Source organism: Oculina patagonica, chromosome 10 (assembly GCF_052425735.1).
Source record: "Oculina patagonica isolate OP01 chromosome 10, crgOcupat, whole genome shotgun sequence".
Classification (NCBI taxonomy): domain Eukaryota; kingdom Metazoa; phylum Cnidaria; class Anthozoa; order Scleractinia; family Oculinidae; genus Oculina; species Oculina patagonica.
Window position 1 is genome coordinate 1987736 of NC_135767.1, and position 22978 is coordinate 2010713.

Sequence of the window (22978 nt, forward strand, 5' to 3'; positions counted from 1 at the left end):
ATAACGATGGGCCACGTGGAAATAACGTTTTTTCAATTCCTATGTTGATTTCCAATGTTGATTTTCAATGTTGTATTTTCAATGTCTATTTTTAATGTTGATTTCCAATGTCGATTTTTAATGTTGATTTTCAATGTTGTTTTTAACAATGATTTTTAAATGTTTTTTTCCTCTTTTTCTTTTTTTTCGATTGTAAATTTTTTTAAAATATTTTTTGTGCTTAAATTATTTTTATTTTATTTTTTGTAATCAATTTTTTTAAAATATTTTTTGTGCTTAAATTATTTGATTTATTTTTTTTAATCATATTAATTATACTTATATTAATTATACTTTTTTTCATTTTTTTTCTATTTTGATTGCTTTTATTTTTCGTTTCTTCACATTTCTTACGCTTTTCTTTGCAAGACCTAACATATTTTACTATGATAATGCTGGGCCACCATACTTAGGGTTAAGCGCTTAAACCCTAACTTGGAACGTTAACCCTAACCTTAGGGTTAGAGTTGTTTGAGTTATAGTTTGATCCTTAAAACGTTTGCTGGTTTCATTGTTTTAAGGAACAAAAGGGTTCCTTTGTTTATCGTTTGTCAAAGAAAATTCCTTATTATGCCGCCAGCAAAAACCTTGTCTTTTTGCATGTGTAATTTTTCGAAAACGAAGGAAAGACCAGCCAAATTTAATACAGGGCAGTGTTGAGCACACGTAAACGAACTTGCGTGCGAAATTTGGAGTTGTTTGTGACAATGTTGCATTTCGCCAAAACTCGATGTGTTCTTTTTGCTCTTGGTCCTTCAATTTATACAGCTGTTTTAAGTATAAGGCTGTCCTACAAAAGCAATTAAGTGTATGTGACAATTGCCAAATGGTGTAACGGGTAGTGGCAGTTTACCGATGCTTGATTAGAGTTTATGGCATTTAATTACAGAGAAAAGAGAAACTGTGAATGTACCAATTCATCCTTTTTCCTTCTATAGTGCCTTATAAGCACCGTGAACGTTGATCAAGCAATCATGGTAAAATGCCACTACCCTAAATGCCTTCCAGCATAGTTGTGTACACTTTCTTGTTTCGTTGGGCAACTTTCACGGAACAGCAGTAAAATTCATGTCAGGTATATTTTTGTCAGGTGTATTATAAAATGTGAAAGTTATATCTGCTCAAAGCAAAGTGTTACTTAGCATTTTTGTGCACAAATGATGACAAACAAACTCTAAGGAAATAAAATCATGTTTAATGTGATCTCAAAGTCAGAAACAGAATTCATCCTGATTTACTGTACATTTAAACTTTAACGATGCAGTTCACCCAGTTTTTAATGATATTGTGCTATTTAGAAAAGTTTTTAATCGATACTTATAATAACTGACTTCATTGTATAGACACAAATTAAGTCGAGTCATAGCATTGTATTTAGAAGTAGAATATTTTATACTTGTTTTTATTGATGTGAAGAAACATTATTAGGGAAAGAAAAGGTGATTCCTTAATTACAAGAAGTTATTTGTTGTCTTTCTGGCAAAGTTGTTATATAATGGTCTATGAGTGACGTAAACTGGAAGTATATGATAGTGGATACTTCCTCACCCTTTACTTTCATTTTTTTTTTTTTTTTTGGGGGGGGGGGGATGTAAAAACCACTATCAGTCTTTGGCATAAAAAAGTTAACAAGACAATTCCCTGCTAGTAAAAATTTCTGTCCCTTCATATAATGACATAAAGTACTCTAGAAAATGGGTTAGACTGTAGGAAAATACTAGAAATCTGTTGTGTTGCTTTAAACAGATTAATGTGGTACTATCAGTAAACTATGGCAATCTTTGCTTGATCCAGTCTAGAATATCCTTCAGGAACATCTCAGCACTGTCTTCCAGCTCATTCAATATCTCATGTCGGCAGTCTTTGTACACCTATGAAGCAAAGAGTTAAAGATTGAGAGTTAAACTACAGTATAACATGTAAGCTTTCATAAACAATATAATTTATCATTGTCTATACAGTAGACTGTTCACATACAGCCCTCTATTTTTTTAAATTTAATTTGGTTATAATGCAGAAATAGAATCACTAGAGAACTGGATGCCAATGCAAAACAGGAGGCACGTGAACAAAAGAGGACTAGTATATATCTTCACGTTCAGGCACAATATTTCATTTTAGTTGATCAAGATAAAATCTTCAACATTACTTATCATTTACTATTTACACCAAAACACTGAAATGAGAAAGAGTTTATAATAAATTCTTTAGCTAGAATAAGATTTTCAGATTTATTTGTTGCAGTTAAATTATCTTGTACTGGATCAGTGGAGATTTTTCTAGCATTGATGGTGTAATTGTTTTGACAATGAATGCTGGTATGTGCAAGGACAGATGGCTTTTTCCAGACTATTAAATAAATTATTGGGATCATATGATAACATACTATATTCAAGTTTAAGTCACATTCTGTAAGACTTCATTTACATTGTCTCTTAGCCTGCATGCTATAGATCATCTATCTCTTTGCACGCATTGCAGACCGTTGGAATCTATGATCTAAGCTGCTAGAAGTCTTACCTTGAATGTTTTCTCGCTGCTTGAAGCATTCTCATACAAGAATCTTGAGCTGTCAATCTTCACAATCTGATCGGCATCACCATGGGCAACTAAGAAAGGCGTTTTAATTGTAGAACTCTTGCTCTGAATTTTTTCCATTGCCTCTAACATAGCATTGGCCCACCTGGCTTTCATTCCCTCGTGCCAGTTCAGTGGATCATTAACGTACTTTTTAACCTTAAAGAGAAAGTAATTTTCAGTACATTTCTTGTACAAGTTTTGTTGGTTTTTTAAAAGTGATACTTTAAGCTTCGATTTAAAATTTTCATAGAGTATGAAATGACGATATTAATTTTTGACATCTTGTCATTTAATGTTGCACGGCCCTTTACAACACTTGTCATTGCATTTGTTGTTGTTTTTTTCTTTCTTGTTTGTTTGTTTGTTTACAGTTCTGTTTGGTCAGAACCTTAGCATGACGTACAGGGTTAGGACCTAGTGATCACTGGCATTTAACACACGTGTAATGTAAATTATATAAACTTGTTTAAAAAATACAAGAAGTATAGATTATGTTCTTGGACTCACTTGTTCAGTATCACGGCTTATAAATGAGGCATCAAGAGGTGGCAAAACTTGATATGATGGTGCAATACATGCAGCTATTTTCCCCAAGAACACCTGTAGTTGTATAAACAAGAAGTTATTGCATTGCACCTGTGATTAAAATAGTGACACAAATACCATGAGGTAGCACAGAGAAAGAATCAAATCATTTATGAAGTTGGGCACTGATTTACATTAATTTAAGATAATTTGCCAGGGACAAATTGTCATAATAATTATTACATTGTGAAAGAGAGTAACAAGCTTTATTTGCTCAAAAACCACTACACTGTGACCCCGACCAATGATCCTGTCATCTGACTTTATTTTTAACTTTCACATGGTCAATTTTCTTTTCATTAACTTCTTGTAACTTAGAAAGCAGAAGTGCCATAGCGTAGTGGTTTTGGTGCTGGACTTGTAATCTGGAGGTCAGGGGTACAATTTCTCCTCCCTGCCACAAGATGGATTTTTTGAACTCCTCTGTGCTTTTACTTAGTGATCGGCCTTTCACCGGCTGGGATTTTGTAACAAGTTTCAGCTGTTTATTTATATTTTTTTTAATACTTAGTTTTCCTCAATTTATGCAGTAGTGCTAAATACTTTACCCTTGAATAAGTAATTTATTTATTTATTTATTTATTTATTTTAAGACTTGGGAAACCATGTGGTTGTTCAAGGGAAAACAAGTGTTAATGTTAATTACCGTATAGGTGGTGGCCACATCTGGATCAGCTGTCACACTTGGTGCGCTAAAAATTGCACCCGTGAAGAAATCAGGTCTCTCCATGACAGATAGAATGGCAATTGTCCCTCCCTGGAAAAGTAGAAAAATGTGGGAATTTTTAAACTTAAATAAAATTTTATCATCATCATCATTATCATCATCATCATCATCAACTGTCCTGTATAAAAAATATAAAAAAAATACAATGCTGTGCACTGACTTACCATAGAGTGACCTAACATGAACACTGGTATTCCAGAGTTGATTGCAGTGACTTGATCAATGTGTTGAAAAACATCTCTGACGTAACAGTCAAAGTTTGACACCTGGACTCTTTCACCATCACTGCGGCCATGACCAACTGAAAAAAACGATAAGATTTCCTATAAATGTGCAGTTCTAGAAAACACCCATTCCCACCCTACAGAAGATCATTGGAAATTCTAGAAGGGGTTGGGGGTCTTAAAAGCAAAATTTTAAAGAAAAGTGTGGGCTTAACTGAAATTTCCAGAGGGGTGGGGGATTCAAACCAAAAAACCTTCCATGGGAGGGGTATGGAAATTTTCCTGAACAACACAATGACCTTCAACGAGGTTTCTCCTGTCCTTGAAATAATATCAAATAACCAGGAGGCCAAGGTTTGCATTTTGTTTTGTAGTAGGTTTGTTATTACCCATAAGGATTTTTTGGTGTTGTGTGTGACACTTACCCCCTCCCCTAACGAATGTTGGTCTTAGTCAGATTCCTTGACTTTGAAGAGGGGGGTGGTGTAGGGAGGGTTTATCATATGCATACCGTGGTCATGACTGAATGCTAAGTAGCCCTGATCCGCCAAAGCACTTCCTAGTCTTTCATAACGTGAACAATGTTCTCCAAAGCCATGACATATGAACACCAATGCGCTGTTTGGAAAAAAAGAGAACTTGTAAATCATCCAGCACATTCTTTCAAACTTCCCAACTTCCGGCCCCTTGGAGGGAAATAAAAGGCAGCTCTGGTGGTCAGGAGGGGGGGGGGGGGCTCCTCAAAAAAAGTTTTGTATGGGGAGGCTCCTCCCCGAAGTCCAAGCCTTCACCCTCTTATATACTATTTTAACAGAAAAGGCACCCCATTCGTATACCTTTTACTGAAAAAAGGTACCCCTTTCATATACCGAAAAGACATGACATGCCTAAAACAGGAAGTCTTGATGTCATTTTTGTAGCGTTTAAAATTTTTTTTTAATGATACAGCCATAAGGTGCATCTGTTCGAAATATTTAAATTGAAGGCCCTTTAAAATACCAAACTGACCGGTCGACATCCCTACCCTTTCATATACCTGAACTTGTGAAATCCCTACCCTTAATATACCTGAAGCATTAAAAAGGTACCCTCTCGGCCGGAGCCGCCCCGTATAGGCCATTATAGGGAGTACCCCCCGGGGCCCTCCACTTGAGCCAAAGTAGGACAGTTTTGTTTTTTTCTTGGGGGGCGGGAGGGGGGGGGGCACGGACACTTAGGAAACGGACAATTTCAATTCAAAAACTCGCCCTTCTGGGGCGTGTGTAAAAGTTCCTTCGCCCGGGGCGGCCATCGCCACGAGACTAGAAACCATTGAAAAGTTCGAAACTAGGCTTTTATTGGGTTTGTCGGTTATCGGCTTTTATAGTGATATCCGTAAATTAAAATTGCTACATTTTGTTTTTGTTTCTTTTTTACGCTAAATAAAAAAAAACACTGTTTAGGTAATGTTTAATTATTTAAATATCCCGTGAAATATAAAGCCCCAACTAAAAGCGGTAAAATTTACATAATTTGCACTTGTCGCTTGATCTAATCAAAAATCACGAACAGCTTAAAATAAGCTTTTCAGTGTTCATTGCCCAGGAAATGCGTTTTTAAACAAAACTGTGTTAACTTGACTACATATGTGCTCGCTGCACTCAACTAGAAAGGTTAATAGCATTTATAAGAGTCAACATTGCTTATGTGGAAAATGTGAATATGTAAAGGTTATTTTGTAATTTGCTCTACCATAATTTGCGAGAAAACAGTTTTGGTAGGAAATAAAACAGAAATTAACAAATTCCGCTTCAGATAAACCTTTCAAACTCAAAGCTCATCTGTTATCTTCAATCTTGCGTGCATTCGGTTACTAAACGCCGAAATATTTTTCTCGATCGCCGTTCTTAATCTGCATACTACAATTTTGATTACAATATAATTTTTCACTGTCGTAAAGTTAATCGCGGAAGGCTGATAGGCCAAAGCTTTAATCAGTTTTGTGGAATCGGACTTGTTAAGTAAGACTTATTGACAAAATTCGACGGTCATTCCAATAGTATTACCGCTTGTAAAAAAGCCACTAATATTGTGATTATCATGTACGTAAATTAAGTTTCTTACCTGGGTTGCTTCTCGCTGGGTCTCCAATATTTTGTGAAAATTTTTCGCCCATCGACGTTTTTAAACGAGCCTTCCTCCGTAGTAGAAAGTTTTATTGATTGGTGGCTAGTCATGTGAACTTTTGGCTCGCAACTAACTTTAACATAAACTGCAGATACTTTCGGTACAAAAGAAACAGCAAAACATAACAAGCTCGGCTTGCTGAAGCGTGTTAAAATGCTAGCGCTTTTTACAAAACAACTCATTTATGATGCATGCACACATGCAAATTTCTGGTGTTTGATCGCAGAGGTGTCGTGACCTGCTCCACTGCGTCCGAAAACATTTGGCGGGAAAAATCGTGCTGGCCTAGCGGGGGTAGGGAAGGGAGAAGACGGGGAAAAGCCCAAAAATATAAATATTGTTAAAAATCATTTATGCCTTAAATCCATTACCCTCTACTAGCATAACAAAATTATTTAGCAAATTGCAGGCACCTGAAAAGCTTCAAACCTGACAAAACTGTGTTGAAAGCCCCCCCCCCCCCCCCACATCGCTACTATGCTGGCTACCAGAGAAACATCTGACCCCTTCATCTATTCCTGGCCCGCTTAGTATAAAACTTCTCTCCCCATTCAAAGTCAGCCGTCTAAAATGATATTTTAAAGGGTTTTTACTGGTCAAAGAAAAGAGAAGAGGGGTATAATACGCCCCACCCCCGCTCGGCCTTCCCCACCCTACCCTAGTCGAAATGCATGTAGTCGTCACGTGCCAGGCCGGCCGCTTACGCTATGAGGCCAGGTTACCAAGTATCCGTCACCAAATTTGGAGAAACTTCTGGGTGTTTACCATTTACAAAAAATTTCGGAAAATTTCCGTTGGGAATTTCCGTTGGGAAAAGTGCGTTCCATTTAGACAGGTCTCATTCGCTCACAGGCTCCTCTCTGTTTTGTTTCTGTTGCTCTCTCGAATCGTCCGCGAAAGATGTTTATACTCAAGTGCCGTGATGAATGAAATCATAAAGTTTATAGTTGGCGAGGAAAATCTGATAAATTCAAAAGATTATGGGGTAATTAGTATCCTTGCAGCGGCTGCAACTTTCATAAGACGCTACCTGTACCACAATAGTAACGCTTTTTTGAATGTTCTTTGTCAGCATATTCGATCGATGAATTTAATATACTTGCTTTGCCCAAAGAAGGCTTGGCTTCAGGAACAAATTTTACCTACCATTTATCGTGATGCAGTATATTTTGTAGGACTAATGCAAATACTTGAGTAGAGCACTCGTTTAAACACTTAAACCCTGAAAACTCAACCATGAAGAACTTACATAAGACTGACCCGCCATTTTAGTTGAGGAGCCGTGAGACCCGGCTGTGAAAAAGGCTTGGAACTAGTCAGAAAGACGAGAAATCTGTAAATGGAACACGAATTTCCATTGGGAAGTTTCCACCGGGAAAACGGGACTACCTTTTCAGGTTGACCGTTTATTTCGGGAATTTTCCAGTGGAACGAACCGAAAAAGTCGTGTTCCATTTACATCCCATCCGGAATTTCCGGAAATTTTTTGTAAATGGTAAACACCTTCTGTTATGCAAACAAACTGCCGGTTCAGAGATTTTCGTTCAGAATCGTTCAGAATGCCTTGAACTAGCAGCCTGGTGTCTTACTTCAACGAATCCATATGGGAAAGACAAGGAAGAAGCAAAAAAAAAAAAGTCTTTTGGACGCTTTCACAGAAAACGGTATGTTCTGTTTCATGTTATTGTTCTTAGTCTGGGCCATTGCATATTTTATATCCTCCCCCCTAGTATAGATGAGATTTTCTAAAGGGGCTTTGAAAGTCATTTCTGAGCGGGTAGCACTGTCGGCATTCTTTGATCTTTCGAATATTTCTGAAGGAGTTAGGGAAAAGTTTTTTTTTCTGAAGGGGTTTTGAAATATCGGGTTATTTCTGAAGGAGGGTATACTGTTGGCAATTAGATATTTTTTTCTTAGGGGGTAGACTTACCTCATCAATAAGGGGGGGGGGTGTGGATACAAAATGGTATGGCTCTCATGTGTCATTGTGCACCTATCAATGGTTTGGGGGGGGGGCAACCCACGGGAATTTGACATCGTAAGTTCTCCCAGGGTAGGGATTTTGACATCTAAAATGGTCTGCTGGGTAGCAGGAGGGCATTTTGCGTGCGCATGCGTGCAACCGCTGTACAAAGACCGCGTGATATTGGGAATAAAAATGGCGCGGAAGATTCAAACTTTGTTTTTTGTACTGTTTATCGTCACATAATTTAATATAGACGTAAATTTCGCTAAGAAAAAGTGTTTTGTGTGTGGCAAGGCTCTTATAAAGCAGATTTTCTGGCCTGCTTCAGGATCGTTGTTGCAAATAATGGGAAAATATGTGGGACAGGTATGAAAGCCTTCACCGACAAAAATCAAACAGGCCGTAAAAAGAGAAAAACATTTATCCGTGTGCTGGAGTGTGTTATATTAGGATCAAAACTTCACATCAAATCAATTGCTGTAATACAGGCAGAGTGCGAGCAATATTATAGCTTGTCGGGAGATTTTTTGCCTAAAGGGACGGCCACCAAAGAAAAGGGTTTTCCCTGAGGGGAAAGACATGTTTGAGTGTTCTGCACATGATAATGCAGCTCACTGATGACTCTAAAGCAAAGCCAACTTGCCCTCGACTGGCAAACAGGGTTTCCTGGAACAAGAACTGCAGTTCTTTAAAACACATTTAGGCGACACAGAAGTAAAACAGTCGTTATAACAGAATGAACATCAATCTTAAAGAAATAAACGTTGAATGAAAAATTGAAAATAACATTGTTTATAGTTAAAAATTATTTCTTAAGACATTTTATGCAGCAGTTATTAGAACGTTTCTGAAAAATATATATATCGCTTGTTCGTTTCATGCTATTTTTTGACTGGTGATCAAGGCTAGATTTTGATAAAGGAGCCAAAAATGTACTAATTAACATAGTGAAATGTAAACAAATAGTCTACCAGCAAAGAATTACCATAACACTTTAAAATTAAGACCGATCGCAGTAATTCTTTTCTTGTTCAACGGAATAATTGTGGTATCATCGAAATGTGAAGTTATTTTGTCCAATGCTCAAGTTAAAGGAAATAATCACAAACGATTGTTTCTCTGTTAGAATAAACCAGCAAGAACGTACGTTAAAGAAAGCTAACAATTACCACAATTGACCATTTTTTAAAGCTACCTTCGGAGCATTTGACGATAGTTTAAGTACTTCAGGCTCCATATATCATCGGTAGACGCTGGAGATCAAGGCTAGATTTTGAGATTTTCGCATCGTGAGAACTATTAAATTGCAGTTTTATGACAAATCTGAACAAAATCATGACCACTCGCTCAAACCCGGGATACTTGATTATAACATCGTATAGTTAAAACTGCTGTTTTATATTTTAGTACCAAGTAGCCGTAGCGCTTTGTCCGTTTAGATCTTCAGGCTATTAAAAACATGGGCATGGTGTTTAGGTTCTCGACATTCGGTCGCCATTTTGTCCACGCGCAATGTTTAATACACATAGCCAAAGTCGATCAGATAAACGGCACGCCGACACCAAACTATGCTTGTTGTTGTCAGAAGATAAAGCAATGACTCTTAGTATCGTATATAGCAAATAAAACTTAAAACACGTTTTATTTTGAGCTAGAAATTAGGCCATAAATTGTGGAAAATATGTAAACAATCGATAGCAGAACTTCTCTGTCGTGTGCACTAGCCCATATCGACGCATGCGCACGCAAAATGCCCTCCTGCTCTGCTGGGTTAGAAATTTAAGAGGAGATATGTGAAATTTGACATTCACTAGGTGCCCAGGGGTGGGGAATTCAACTCTGGATTCCAAAAAATTTCAAATTCCCCTGGGGTTGCCCCCCCCCCCCCCATCCTGGGGCAAACCATTGATAGGTGCATTATTACGCGTGTTGGAGTTTATGGATTTTATTATCATTCTTTGCGTTTTATTATATAAAATAATCAATATGCCTTTGCTTGATTAAGGCGACATGCAAACTTGACTCTTATATGGGACATGGTGTCCTAATGGTTAGTTAATTGGAATAAACTATGAATTAAGAGGTCAGAGTATGTTCAAAATTTAATATTTCCTAGTAAGCTTTAGCTTATGCCGCGAACAAGATTATACACTCTCAGTACTTGATTTGCTTTAAAAATTTGAATGAATCCATTTAGATGGTTACAAAGGCAGCAAGAAAAGGAATTCAGTACAAGAATATCAGAAATCACTTGTTGGACATATAGCTACATATTAAAGTGTCGAGCGGCTAGTTGGCAAAACGAGAAAATTTAATGTGGAAAATCACTGCATGTCAAAGCGATGAACACCGCTAAATTAAAACCTGCCAGGTAGGTAAATTGAAACAGTTTTAGATTCAATCATTACAACTCAAATACTGAACACTATGTTGAAGTTCACTCATAATTTCTCATAATTATGCGAAGATTTTTAAATCAACCAATCAAAATCGCTACCCAGTTTTCGGGTAGTGATGTCACTGGACAGCACTAGCGGCTATTTTGTTCAGACGTCTCTTCTCGGGAGTAAGGGACCAGAGGAAGACATCTGAAATTCAGGCTAGATTCTACTATAATTTCATTTCGCCAGTAAAACTATGGCAATCGTTGTTTGATCCAGTCAAGAATATCCTTCACAAACATCTCAGCACTCTCTTCCAGCTCATTCAATAGCTCATGGCGGCAGTCTTTGTACACCTAGGAACCAAAGAGTTAAAGAGGAAGAGTTAAACTATAACATGTAAGCCTTGGTAAACAATTCTGACATTGTATATTGTCTGTTAGTGACCCTCTATTTTCTTGTAATTTTCTTCGACTGTTGAGCACAGCAAAAAAAAAAAATCACAAGGGAACTGCATGGATGCCAGTGTAAAGTGGGAGGCACATGAACAGTCCAGTCTGTCAGAGGAATTTAAGAAACTAGAATGTCTATACATTCTGACATTTAAAACGATATTCATTACCATATAGGTCGATCAAGAGAATTTTTTTTTAAAATTATCATTCACTAGTTATGCCAAAACTCTAAAATGGAAAAGAGTATAATTATTACAAATTTGTATTAGCTAAAGTAATCTAGAGTAATCAATACATCTTGAAAAATTGGCCAATTTTTTCAAGTTTGTCATTTGTAATCCATCTTAATCTTCAGCAGTCGAAACCTTCATTGTTTATTTTTAAGTTTTTATTACTCCGTTGGAGTTTTCCTGCGTTAGAAAACTATTATTTTGAGGTTCCCTTCAATTTGAGAGTAATCAGAAAAATGACTGTAAATTCCGTGACATAGCTCCTTTCATGTTTGTGTTTCCAAGTAAAAATGGCAACCTTTCAGATTTTTTTGTGGTTTTATCTTGTATCGGACTGGTAGCAACAAAATCATTGAAGCAGAGATTTTCCCTGCATTCATGGTTGAATTGCTTTGACAGTAATTTCTCACTCATGCAGGACCAGATAGCTTTTTGAGAATAGTTGAAAAAAGTTCTCTTGCTGCCCAGCTCACACCAACATGACGATGTATCATGATCATATGATAACTTGCCTTATTAAAATTTGAGTCGCATTCTGTAAGCCTTTATTTGCATTGTCTATCTCTTTGCCTGCATGCTGTAGATCATCTGTCCCTATACATGTGTTGCAGACCTACAATGTCTATTGTATAAGTTGCTAGAAATCTTACCTTGAATGTTTTGTCACTACTTGGAGCATTCTCATACAAGAATCTTGGGCTGTCCATTTTCGTAAGCTGATCGGCATCACCATTGGCAACTAAGAATGGTGTTTTTATTGTAGAAATCTTGCCTTGAATTTTATCCAGGGCCTCTAACATAGCATTGGCCCATCTGGCTTTCCTTCCCCCATGCCAGTTCAGTGGATCATTAGCAAACTTTTTCACCTTGAAGAGAAAATCATGTTCAATATTTTTTGTACAGATTTTGATGGTTTTTTATACTTTTTGCTTTAATTTTAATTTTTCCTGGAGTATGAAATGATGATATTTCGTTATGTTACAAGTACTGTACAGTACTCTGCAATAGTTGTCATTGCATTTTTTGTTGTTTTGTTTGTTTACTGTTCAGTTTGGTCAGACCTTAGCCTGACTGACAGTGTGACTTTGGGACGTAGTTTTCACTGGCATTTAATCGTTATAACATTCACGAGGCCTTCCAAGGGTTTTGGTGACAGGTGACATTGCTCCAAAATAGCCAAAAATGTAGCGACTATCTTGTTCCAGAGAACCAACAGCTGACAGAAACTAGCACATATATTTGCGACAGCCACACCGTTTCTTTCAGCAAATAGGCAACAAGTGGGTTGGAAACAAGTTGCAAAGCAACATCAGAAAACCCCCTTGGAAGGCCTCATTTACTAGAAGTATAGACCATGTTCTTGGACTCACTTGTTCAGTATCACGGCTCATAAGTGAGGGATCAATGGGTGGCAAGACTTGATATGATGGTGCAATCCATGCAGCTATTTTTGCTAAAAACACCTGTTATATAAACAATAAATTTATTATTATTGCTTTGCATTTTTGATCAAAATATAGAGCAACACATTGCATGTGATGGCCCTTGGAAAGAAATCATTTATGAAGCTGAACACAGATTTACATTTTGATAATTTGCCAGGGACAAATTGTCATACAAAATAATTACATTGTGAAAGAGAGTAAAATGTTTTATTTGCTCAAAAACCACAACACCGTGACCCTGACCAGTGAACATATGATCTGATTTTATTTTTAACTATTTTTATTTTCTTTCATTAGCTTCCTGTTTAGAAAGCAGCACTGGCCTGGCCATGGTTTGGTAAACTTCACCTACAAGTTGAGCTTGTGGTACGTTCAAATCCTCCTTCCTACCACCAGCTGGATTTGTATTTGGTGGCTCCTAATGGCCGATTCCCTCTATGGCACGCTTGCATGGTTTGATGCACGAGACTTAGCAACGATGAATACAACTACCATGATTCCCTGCAGGCACGCGCCATAGAGGGAATCGGCCATTCAAGTCCTCTACAGATGTTTTGTATACTGGTCGGCCTTTCACCAGCTGGGGTTTTTAACAAGTTTCTGTTTAGTGTAGTAAATTGTTCAACAATGACACGAGCATGGGACAAAGAAAAAAATAAGAAGAATTTAAGAATTGGGCAACATGTGGTTATTCAAGAGAAAGGGTAAGGTAAAGCCTGCTGTCGAGCCAAGTGGCTCATCAGACCAGAGCTTATCCTGGTTTCTGTGGCATTAAGCTGCTAGGAGTATTTCTACTTCCCCTGGATTGGATGCTAGTCCATCGCCAAGTTATCCCCACCATTAAATTTGCCGGTACACATTTATACACCTGGGTGAAGAGAGGCAATATGCGTCTTCCACAGAGAGAAAAAGTCTAGAAAAAACAAGTGTTAATTACCGTACAGGTGGTGGCCACAGCTGGATCAACTATCACATTTGCTGCACTAAAAATTGCACCAGCGAAGAAATCAGGTCTCTCTATGACAGACACAATGGCAATTGACCCTCCCTGAAAAGTAGAAAAATGTGGTAATTTGTTAACTGTTCTGAAAAAAAAAATCAACAATTGCAGTGCTGTACACTGTCTTACCATAGAATGACCAAAAATGAACACTGGTATTCCAGTGTTGATTGCAGTGACTTGATCAATGTGTTGAAAAACATCTCTGACATAACAGCCAGCATCTGACACCTGGACTCTTTCACCTTCACTGCGGCCATGGCCAACTGAAAAATCAATAAGATTTCCTGAAAACACAGTAACTACGCTGTAAATGTTTTCAAATAGTGTTTTTTTCTGCTCTTTAAAAGGTTTGCAATCTGTTTTCCTGGTATTTTTTTGTTTTGTGGTAGGTTAAAGTTTTTTAGAAAGGCTGATGGAAATACCGTGTTAAAATAAAGTTGCCATATCATATCATATCAGTGATTACCCATATCAATTTTTCTGGTAAATATATTATTAATACTCCTACTCTGGCCCTGTAGAAGACTAGTACTGCTAGTCGAAATATTGGCCAATAAGGCCGGCCTATCATCATTTTTGTTCCTACTAGCCTGCAATTTAGTTGCTCAAATTTTCTGGTGTCAGGGGGGGGAAATCCACGAGGGGGGTGGGCTAGCCATCCCCCTTAAACCACCAGAGCAATAGGGACAAATAACACTGAGTAAAAGGAAAAAATGCTGATGACTTTAGCTTACATGAAGTTAAAATAGTTGGTAACATCTACCCCCTACCCCTAAAACCCTGGAGCTAAAATAATAATGACAGCAACCCCCTTTGAAAAATTCTGGAGCCACCTGGCTTTGTGTTTATGAGTGACACAACATCAAATTCCGTCTTTAAAGGGTGGGGAAGATTAATCATACCGTGATCATGACTGAATGCTAAGTAGCCCTGATCTGCCAAAGCACTTCCAAGTTTTTCATAACGTGAACAGTGTCCTCCAAAGCCATGACATATGAAGACCAATGCCCTTTTTGAAAAAAAAAAAAAGAACGTTTAAACCATCCAGTTCATTCTTTCAAACTTCCTATTAACTTCTGGTCCCTTGGAGGGAAATAAGAGGCCGTTCTGGAGGTATAGTAACATACAGTGCCCTCCCCTTGGGCCAATGTAGGGTAGGTTTTCTTTTTTTTGGGGGGGGGGGGCGGAGCGGACAATTTCGATTCAAAACCTCACCCAACTTGGGGCCTATGTCGTCAAAATGTTACCTTTCACCAATATTTGTGAAATACGTGAGTCGATAAACACCTGAAATGTTGGAATCAAAACGTTACCTTCACATCACAAGACTAGAAACCATTGAAAAGTGCGAAAAGAGATTTTTGTTGGTTTTGTTTTGTCGGTTATAGGGTTTTATAGCGATTTCCTTGCATTAAAATTGCTACATTTTGTTTTTGTTACTTTTTTTACGCTAAATTAAAAAACAGTGTTAAGGAAACGTAACGTTTAATTATTTTGTTAAACACCCGTGAAATATATGACCATATATTAAAAGCTCCAACTAATAGCGGTATAATTAACATAATTTGTACTTGTCACTTCATAATCAACTCCATCGGCCCAGGAAATGCGTTTTGCGGCAAAAATGCGTTAATTTCATATTTTACAGCTAGTTCGAGTCATTCGAGAAAGGTTGTCGGAAAAAGCACGAAAGTGCACGCGACAAGACCGAAAGGTGGTCTGGGTATTCACTGTAATTTTGCATATTGGCCTAGCGGAAATGTACAAGTTTGTATTTTTGCACGTGAAGATTTTGTTTTTCCCCTCTGAAGGCCTTTTTCTGTAGCTTTGCTTTTACTTTCGTATGCCTTTGAGTTCAGAGTGGCTAAAAGTACCTTGTTTCCACATGTCTGACGAGAGAGAAAACGTGCAAATTTGCGTTTGTCATGTCGCCTTCTTATTAGTATTCAGCACGTGCAGAAGCTTTTTACTTCTACCCATACTACCTTTCAGTCTTGTCGCGTGCACTTTTGTGCTTTTTGCCGACAACCTTTCTCGAATTTACATGTAATAGAGCTGTATGTGCTCGCTGCGCTCAACTAGCTAGAAAGGTATTTGGTGCGATGGCTATTTATGAATATGATTTTATAATAGAGCGTGAGGAATGTAGTAAAGTATTTTGAATGTAATTCGAGGTAGGGATGTACCTCTAATTACATTCAAAATACTTTACTACATTCCCCACGCTCTATTATAAAGTCATATTCATAAATAGCCATCGCACTTTACATTTGCATTGAACTTGAAAATGCTGTCATGAAGACAGCGAAACGTTGTTCTTTACTTTTATCGCTTATTTTTGTCTCGTGTTACGTCGCGGTCACGTCGTGAACGACGTGACCGTGACGTAACACGAGATTATCCGAGTAGACTTGGTAGCTCACAATAGTGCTTTGTGTAAGACCTCTCGTAAGGTAACGAAGTGATAAAGTAGCAAGGAAACAAGGTAAGAAATAGCCATATTTACATAGATACATTTTGCTGATAAGATGCATCGGGATGCTGTTCTTCGTATTGCGCGTTTTCTCTTGTCGAGTTTTAAAAGTGCTTATTTACACGTGTGAGACATATAGTGTAAATGTTTGCATTATGAGGTATGTGTATAATGTAATATATTACATGAAGTACTATCTTTAGTAATACCGCCAAATCTGATAAGGAGATTTTATCTCACATATGTTGCTTAAATAGGTAGTTTATTACATGGAAAATGAATTTATCTTTACGGTAGGTTTGTGTTTTGATATTATATTTGCGGTGGGTATTGTTAAAGTATGAATTTGAAGATAAAGCTGTTGTCAAATTTCTGTTTGCGTTACAAGAAAACCATTTTGGCGCGTGTTAGGGTCGAGGGTTGTTGACGTCAGAGCAGTTTTCAGATATGTCAAATAATGTGTCAAAAGGAGAATATTAAGTGAAGTTATCACGCAAACAGAAATATTGATGTGGTATCTCATCTTCGGCTTTGTTCTTAAACAGGATTGCTCCTTACAGAATCATACAGAACTGTAGGTATGTCGACAATATGTCAGAAAAAAAAACTTTTTTTGTCGTTTCAATCTTTGATTAGATTCGGATTTCAAAGATGTAATAGACCGTAATAGTCGAACCAGATGTGTGCCTTTACTAGCTGGTGCAAGTTGAAATTTGCGCTGATTAAACTAGTTAAAAAACAACTTGTAGATCCCTTGAACATTTTTTTCCTTGCGTGTGTTCAATTCGAGTATTACACTAAACCATTTTGGAAAACAGTTCAAAATTCCCTGAATTCCCCCATTCACTAAGACACATGCTAAAGGTCAACTCGTCGCAGTAAGAAAGACACAAACAAGAAGCCCTGTGGCTTTATTGACGTGCCTAGTAGCGTTATTTCCTTTTTTGCGTGACAACCGATATACGAATACGATACTTTGGGCCGCCAGTAAGGTCAAAGGCTGCTTGCTTATTTACACCGCTTTGATGTCTGTTTCCTTTCTTACACTAAACCGCATAAAATATAACTTGTCTCTTTAACTTATATCTTGTACAAGCCCTTTCTAATTGTCTGGTTCTATTTTGCTCTGTGGTCTAAGAGAGGATTTCTTGTTGAGTTAAATGGTTCATACAAAATGAAAAAATGCGTATTACGCTAAGGTAAACAAAATTCCTGTTCCCGATATCATCTAAGCAAATGTCTGTTTTCTTTCTAATACTAAAAACTCGTAAAATATAACTTGTCTCTTTCGTTTATATCTTGTACTAGTCATTTCTTATTGCCCGGTTCTATTTTGTTTTGTTGTCTAAGTGAGGATTCATTATCGAGTTAGACCCATGCAAAATGCGTATTACGTATGTAGTTAAAATCCCTCTCCGCCATCATTCCTGCCTTATCTGAGCAATTAATGTCAAGTGGCAGATGACGTAGAAAGAAAAACCAGAGATTACATTATCTCCGTCCCATATCCCTTCCCCCATCCAGGCAATTTCAAGGGGCTGATGAAAGATGTCCCATTCTAACCTAATCAGAATGCGTCTGCCTCCTTCACAGGCTTTTCCAAGGCCGCACGGATTTTGGAGAGTTTTGGAGAGAGGCAGGGATTTTGAGCGAGCGCGAAGCGCGAGCGGTGGGTGATGGGAAGGATGAAAATATAGAAGTTTTACATTTTCTTCATTCTGGAATAATGCATATAGGTTTTGGAAATTTAGTTATGATAAAAAATTTTCTGTATTTTATAAAATGTTATTTATGTGTGGTGTATTGAAAAGATTCCTGGTCCTATGGCCTATTGTTAATTTCGGTGAAAACATGACGGTGAATAACAGGGAATGTTATGATTGTACTTCGTTTTCACAACTTAGAAATAGATTACGTGCAGTTGGTCTTGTTCCTTGTGATTGTGGTAGACTGCAAAACAGTCGTTTGTTCTCTTAAGTCGTTGAAAGGCGCAATGCGCCGAACGTTGTGAGCCTGCGAGGCGAGAAAAAACTTTTAGCGTCTCTCCCCAGTCCCACTCACAGTTTTACATTGGCGCCAGACCTCTCGCTGTCGTACTAAGATATTATACAGGCCCGTAACCAGGATTTTTCATGGGGGGTGCGTATGAGCGACTGTGGCACGAAAAAAGGCAGGTAAAAGTGAAGAAAACGACGACAATAATTCTAGTACATTTTAAATTCAAATCACATTTTTCGAAACAGAACCTCAAAAACGTAGTTTACAATTTATTTAGCTAAAAATGACAGCAGCACATAGAAGGAAAACAGGAAAAAGATAGGTCTCTTCATTTTAGTGTCAAAATGGTTATTACATAAATCAGCCAGAGTCGGTTTGTTGATCTTTTAGTACTGTCCTTGGGTGTTTCCGAGCCCAACAAGTACCCAGTCTCCTCTCTTTTGGTAGCGCCTGGGAATGGCACTTCGAATGGCACTTGGAATGGTTCGACTATGAAGGACATTAGGTAGAATGTATCGTTGAATTTAACCTATAATCACACAATTTGGTCTAAAATATACCACACGAATCTTCAAATGGTGGATCTTCAACCCAAAGGACCATATTGAATGTAAATAGTCGAAGTACAGAAATACCATTTCCCTTTATTTATTTATTTAATTATTTATTTATTTATTTATTTATTTTAATATATATATATATATATTTTTTCACAATGAGCGGACTTCCAAGGCTCGTGGGGGGGGGGGGTGCGAACGCACCCATCGCACCCCCCTCCCTACGGGCCTGTTATACAAAGACCGAGTGTGTTACATGCGTTCGCAAAAGATACGACTAGCTGCAGTCTATGATTGTGGTGGAAATGGAGACTGTTTTCGTTTTTCGAAGTGTTAGTCACCAGATATTTGACTCGGTAGCAAGTCATTTGCTGCCCTGAGCGCCGATGGCGAATAGGGAAGTAAGTAATTAAAGGAGAAGTTCACTCCAGAATGGCCATTTATTTTCTTTACGCCATTTATAAGTTTATACAAAGATATGTTATTCACCAAAATTTCAGCCTCCAACGTGCGCTATAACCCTACGAAATCTTTCTCTGAAGTACCCAAAACTCGACCACTGAGCGCCGCCATCTTGGAGCTGATAATGTATGCGTGACGTCAAAGAGCTCAGCCTGAAGTTTGGCGGGAAAATTTAAATACTCGAAACTCCTTGTTTCTTTGTATTGCCTTTGTTTGTCAAAATGCCTGTTTGTGCAGCTCCATTCTGCTCAAACAGAGCTCCAAGAAATTCAAAAAGAGGTGTTTCTTTTCACCATCTTCCGATAATTAAAAGAACAATTGCTAAAAAGCGGACACAAATATTTGTGTGTTCCGAAAACTATGTGGAAGACTGCTTCAAAGTAGATCACAGATACAGTCTCCTGCGTGGAAATAACCACAAAAGAAAGAAAAAGCCAGACACAATACTAACCATTTTTAAGAAATCTCCTTCTGTAACTCCATTCAAACGACATGCAAGCGAAAGGAGGCGAAAGAATAAGGAAAAAATAGAGGATAGTCATTTTGCTTACCGTATTTTCCCAATCAAACACCCCCGCCGTTTATTTCAAACTTGCCCTGGTAAACCTGACGTTTATTTGAAGCCGGTTTTTAATCGGGGTCCGGTGTTTATTAAAGAAGTGCAATTATCTGTAATTTTTTCAGGTTGATTTATTATTATTTATCCTTCGAGAACTACGATTTTTCTCGTCGTCCCGCCCGACAAACTGTTCCTGGGTCTCCGAGGATGATTATTACCAAAGTAACAGTATTGCATACGGCACGTGCATGTTGCAATCAAGATTTGTTACAAACAGAATATAAACAACCAATGAGTCCATAAACGGCAATGTCGCCAACGTCCTCCCCGGTTATAAACGTCCTCCTCCACTGTTATAAACCGACAGTGCGTCAGTCATGACAACACGAACGCGAACATTGCTGTTTCATTTTGTTTTCAGCATCCATCCCAGTTATTTTAAGCCAGACGTTTCCTTGAACATTATAAAAAAATACCAAAGTAGCAACCCGTACCAGTTTGTCGTAGCAGTGCTATTTAAGAGAATATATTTACTGATTTGCTCGACCACAAATAAACGCCCCCGGCGTTTAATTAAAAGTTAGCAGTTTTGACCCGGCGTTTAATCGGGGACCTACGTTTAATCAACAACAAAAACAACCATTTTATTTGCCAGAAAAAAAATATATAAATACAGCATGAACAAAAATTGCTTAAATGGGCAAAAAAAACTAGCTTCTCATAATAGAAATAACAAAACGGGCTAAGTTGTTAAAATGCTATGACTGGGTTGTTTATGTAAATAAATATAGAAGGGAAAAGACAGAGAAAAAGATACAAACAAGTAATAAGTAAAGTTAAAATTTTGCTTGATCTAAAATGAAATAATTCAAACATTTCTAGCTCAGTCAGTCAACTACAAAAAATGACATAAAGCTCACTTGGGAGTTGCGATCTTATATTTGATCAAGAAGAGTTTCTCTGGTTGATAAAAAATCCTCCCTGAAATTACGTAAGTTAAAAGTGAAATAACATAAACGTATCATTGGTTGGTATTGCGTCTGGCTCTTTCTTTTTTTGTGTGTGGGTATTTTCACGTAGGAGACGTGATCTTCTTCGAAGCAGTCTTCCGTATAGTTTTCGGAACACACAAATATTTGTCCATTCTTATAAGCCATTCTTGAGCAATTTTCTTTTAGATATTGAAAGACGTTGAAAAGATTTTTGTTTCTCCTGGAGCTCTGTTTGAGCAACACGGAGCTGCACAAACAGGGATTTTGGCAAACAAAAGCCACTACAAAGAAACAAGGAGTTTCGACTATTTAATTTTCCCGCCAAACTTCAGGCTGAGCTCTTTGACGTCACGCATACATTATCAGCTCCAAGATGGCGGCGTTCAGTGGTCGAGGTTCGGGCTACTGCAGAGAAAGATTTTGTAGGGTTATAGCGCACGTTACAGGCTGAAATTTTGGTGAATACAATATCTTTGTATAAACTTTTTATTGGCGTAAAGAAAATAAATGGCCATTCTGGAGTGAACTTCTCCTTTAAGTATGAAAGTAGCAAATCGTAGTGCGTTTTAGATAGTGCGTTTTGCAGTTGTTGAATACCTTAGAAATCATTGCGAAGATTTTGTTGAGTTTTTGGAAGGGCAGTCTTGGTTTGACTATTTGAGTAGAATGTGTAGAAAGGGCACATGGTGCGATGCTCGTATAGCACAGGCTGTTGCAAATGCTTGAGAATGAAATTTGAGAATTAATATTGTAGAATCCGGTGATGGTTTTTCTGAGCTTATATGATTGTTAGCAACGGGTGCTACTTTACTGATCTGAAACACGAGACAGCCCAACGGGCACTTTGATTATTCTAAAATGTTTAACTAAAACAGCTTTAATTCGAACAATGCTTACGTCGAAAAAAGTCAATATTATAAAAGCTCATTTTGCAATTTGCTCTTGCAGTGCGGGAAAACAGTTCTGGTAGGAAATAAAACACAAATTAATTTACAAATTCAGCTTCAGATAAACTTTTAACACACCTGTTTAAAAGCTTATCTGTTATCTTGCGTGCATTCAATGACTAAAGCCTGGTTTTCGCTAGCGACGCAAGCACAAGCGCAATCACGCAAAAAGGACAAATTTTGACCCTTGCGCTTGTGGTTGCCGCAAGCACAAGCATCCAAATGCGCTTGTGCTTTTGATTGAGTCGAGGCCTTTTTCACGGAGAAATAAGAGCTGTTATCATGGCGCTTGTGGCTGCGTCGCTAGTGAAAACCAGGCTTAAAGGCCGAAATATTTTTCCTGATGAGATCCCTTTTCAATTCCGCATACATATACTACAATTTTGATTACCATATAAGTTAATTTGTTTTGCAAATCCCTGCCCATGTTCCAAAGCTAGTCGCGGAAGGCTGATAGGCCTTAGCTTTATATTAAACAGCTTTGTGGAATTGGACTTGTTAAGTATTGACTAATTAACAAAATTTAACGGTATCGTCATCCCGAGAGATTATTATTAACCGCTTGTTAAAAAGCCACTATTATTGTGCCTATCATATATAAATTCTCATACCTGGGTTGTTTCTCGCTGGGTCTCCAATATTTTGTGAAAATTTTCTGCCCATCGGCGTTCTTAAACGAGCTTTCCTCCGTAGTAGAAAGCTTTATTGATTGAGGGCTAGTCATTTGAAGGTTTGCTTCGCAACTAACTTCAAAAAAAGTTGCAAAAAATTATACTTTCGGTGCAAAGGAAACAGCAAAACGTAAACAAGCTCGGCTTGCTGAAGCGCGCGTGTTAAAATGCTAGTGCTTTTGACAAATATGCATACATGCTTGACTGATTCGTGACCTCTGCGACCAAAAATATTCGCCGCGGGCGGGTCGCGAATAATCGTGTTGGCCTGGCTGCGCTGGGGAAGGGAAGAGGGAGATGTAGCCTGCAAACAAGCCGCCAAGTGATCAAAAACGATCAAAAACGATCAAAGCAGCCTTTCCCAGTACTGAAGGCAGAGTATCGTATATCGGATGTCACGCTTCAACATAATGCACTTCTTGTTGAACAACAACAAAAGGGCATATAACGCTACTGGATCCGTCTATTAAGTCTCAGCCAGGCTTTCTTGTTAACGAAATAAATGGTTAAACATTAAC

At 37.8% G+C, this 22978-nt stretch overlaps 2 protein-coding genes and 1 long non-coding RNA gene across 6 annotated transcripts; 1 reads left to right on the forward strand and 2 right to left on the reverse strand.

Annotated features, from left to right (window-relative positions):
* Positions 1-1808: 1808 nt before the first annotated feature.
* Positions 1809-6618, reverse strand: LOC144628621 (monoglyceride lipase-like). Its single transcript, XM_078486758.1, has 7 exons — positions 6259-6618; positions 4667-4773; positions 4096-4232; positions 3851-3961; positions 3127-3219; positions 2560-2775; positions 1809-1910 (listed from the first exon to the last, which is right to left on the reverse strand). Exons 1-7 carry the CDS (start codon positions 6501-6503, stop codon positions 1809-1811), a joined length of 1011 nt encoding a protein of 336 aa, XP_078342884.1. The 5' UTR covers positions 6504-6618.
* Positions 6619-7824: 1206 nt separating this feature from the next.
* LOC144628652 (uncharacterized) lies at positions 7825-13740 on the forward strand. Its single transcript, XR_013566280.1, has 3 exons — positions 7825-7863; positions 7895-7985; positions 13096-13740. It is a non-coding gene; the product is annotated as an uncharacterized LOC144628652 (long non-coding RNA).
* LOC144628628 (monoglyceride lipase-like) lies at positions 10665-22660 on the reverse strand. Of its 4 annotated transcripts, XM_078486767.1 has the most exons (7): positions 22401-22658; positions 14704-14810; positions 13928-14064; positions 13736-13846; positions 12724-12816; positions 12004-12219; positions 10665-11024 (listed from the first exon to the last, which is right to left on the reverse strand). In XM_078486767.1, exons 1-7 carry the CDS (start codon positions 22511-22513, stop codon positions 10923-10925), a joined length of 879 nt encoding a protein of 292 aa, XP_078342893.1. In that variant the 5' UTR covers positions 22514-22658; the 3' UTR covers positions 10665-10922. The 4 variants fall into 4 exon arrangements, with proteins under 4 accessions (XP_078342893.1, XP_078342896.1, XP_078342892.1 ...); XM_078486770.1 differs by lacking the exon at positions 13736-13846 and having other exon boundaries at positions 22401-22660; XM_078486766.1 differs by having other exon boundaries at positions 13736-14064.
* Between the last annotated feature and the right edge of the window lie 318 nt (positions 22661-22978).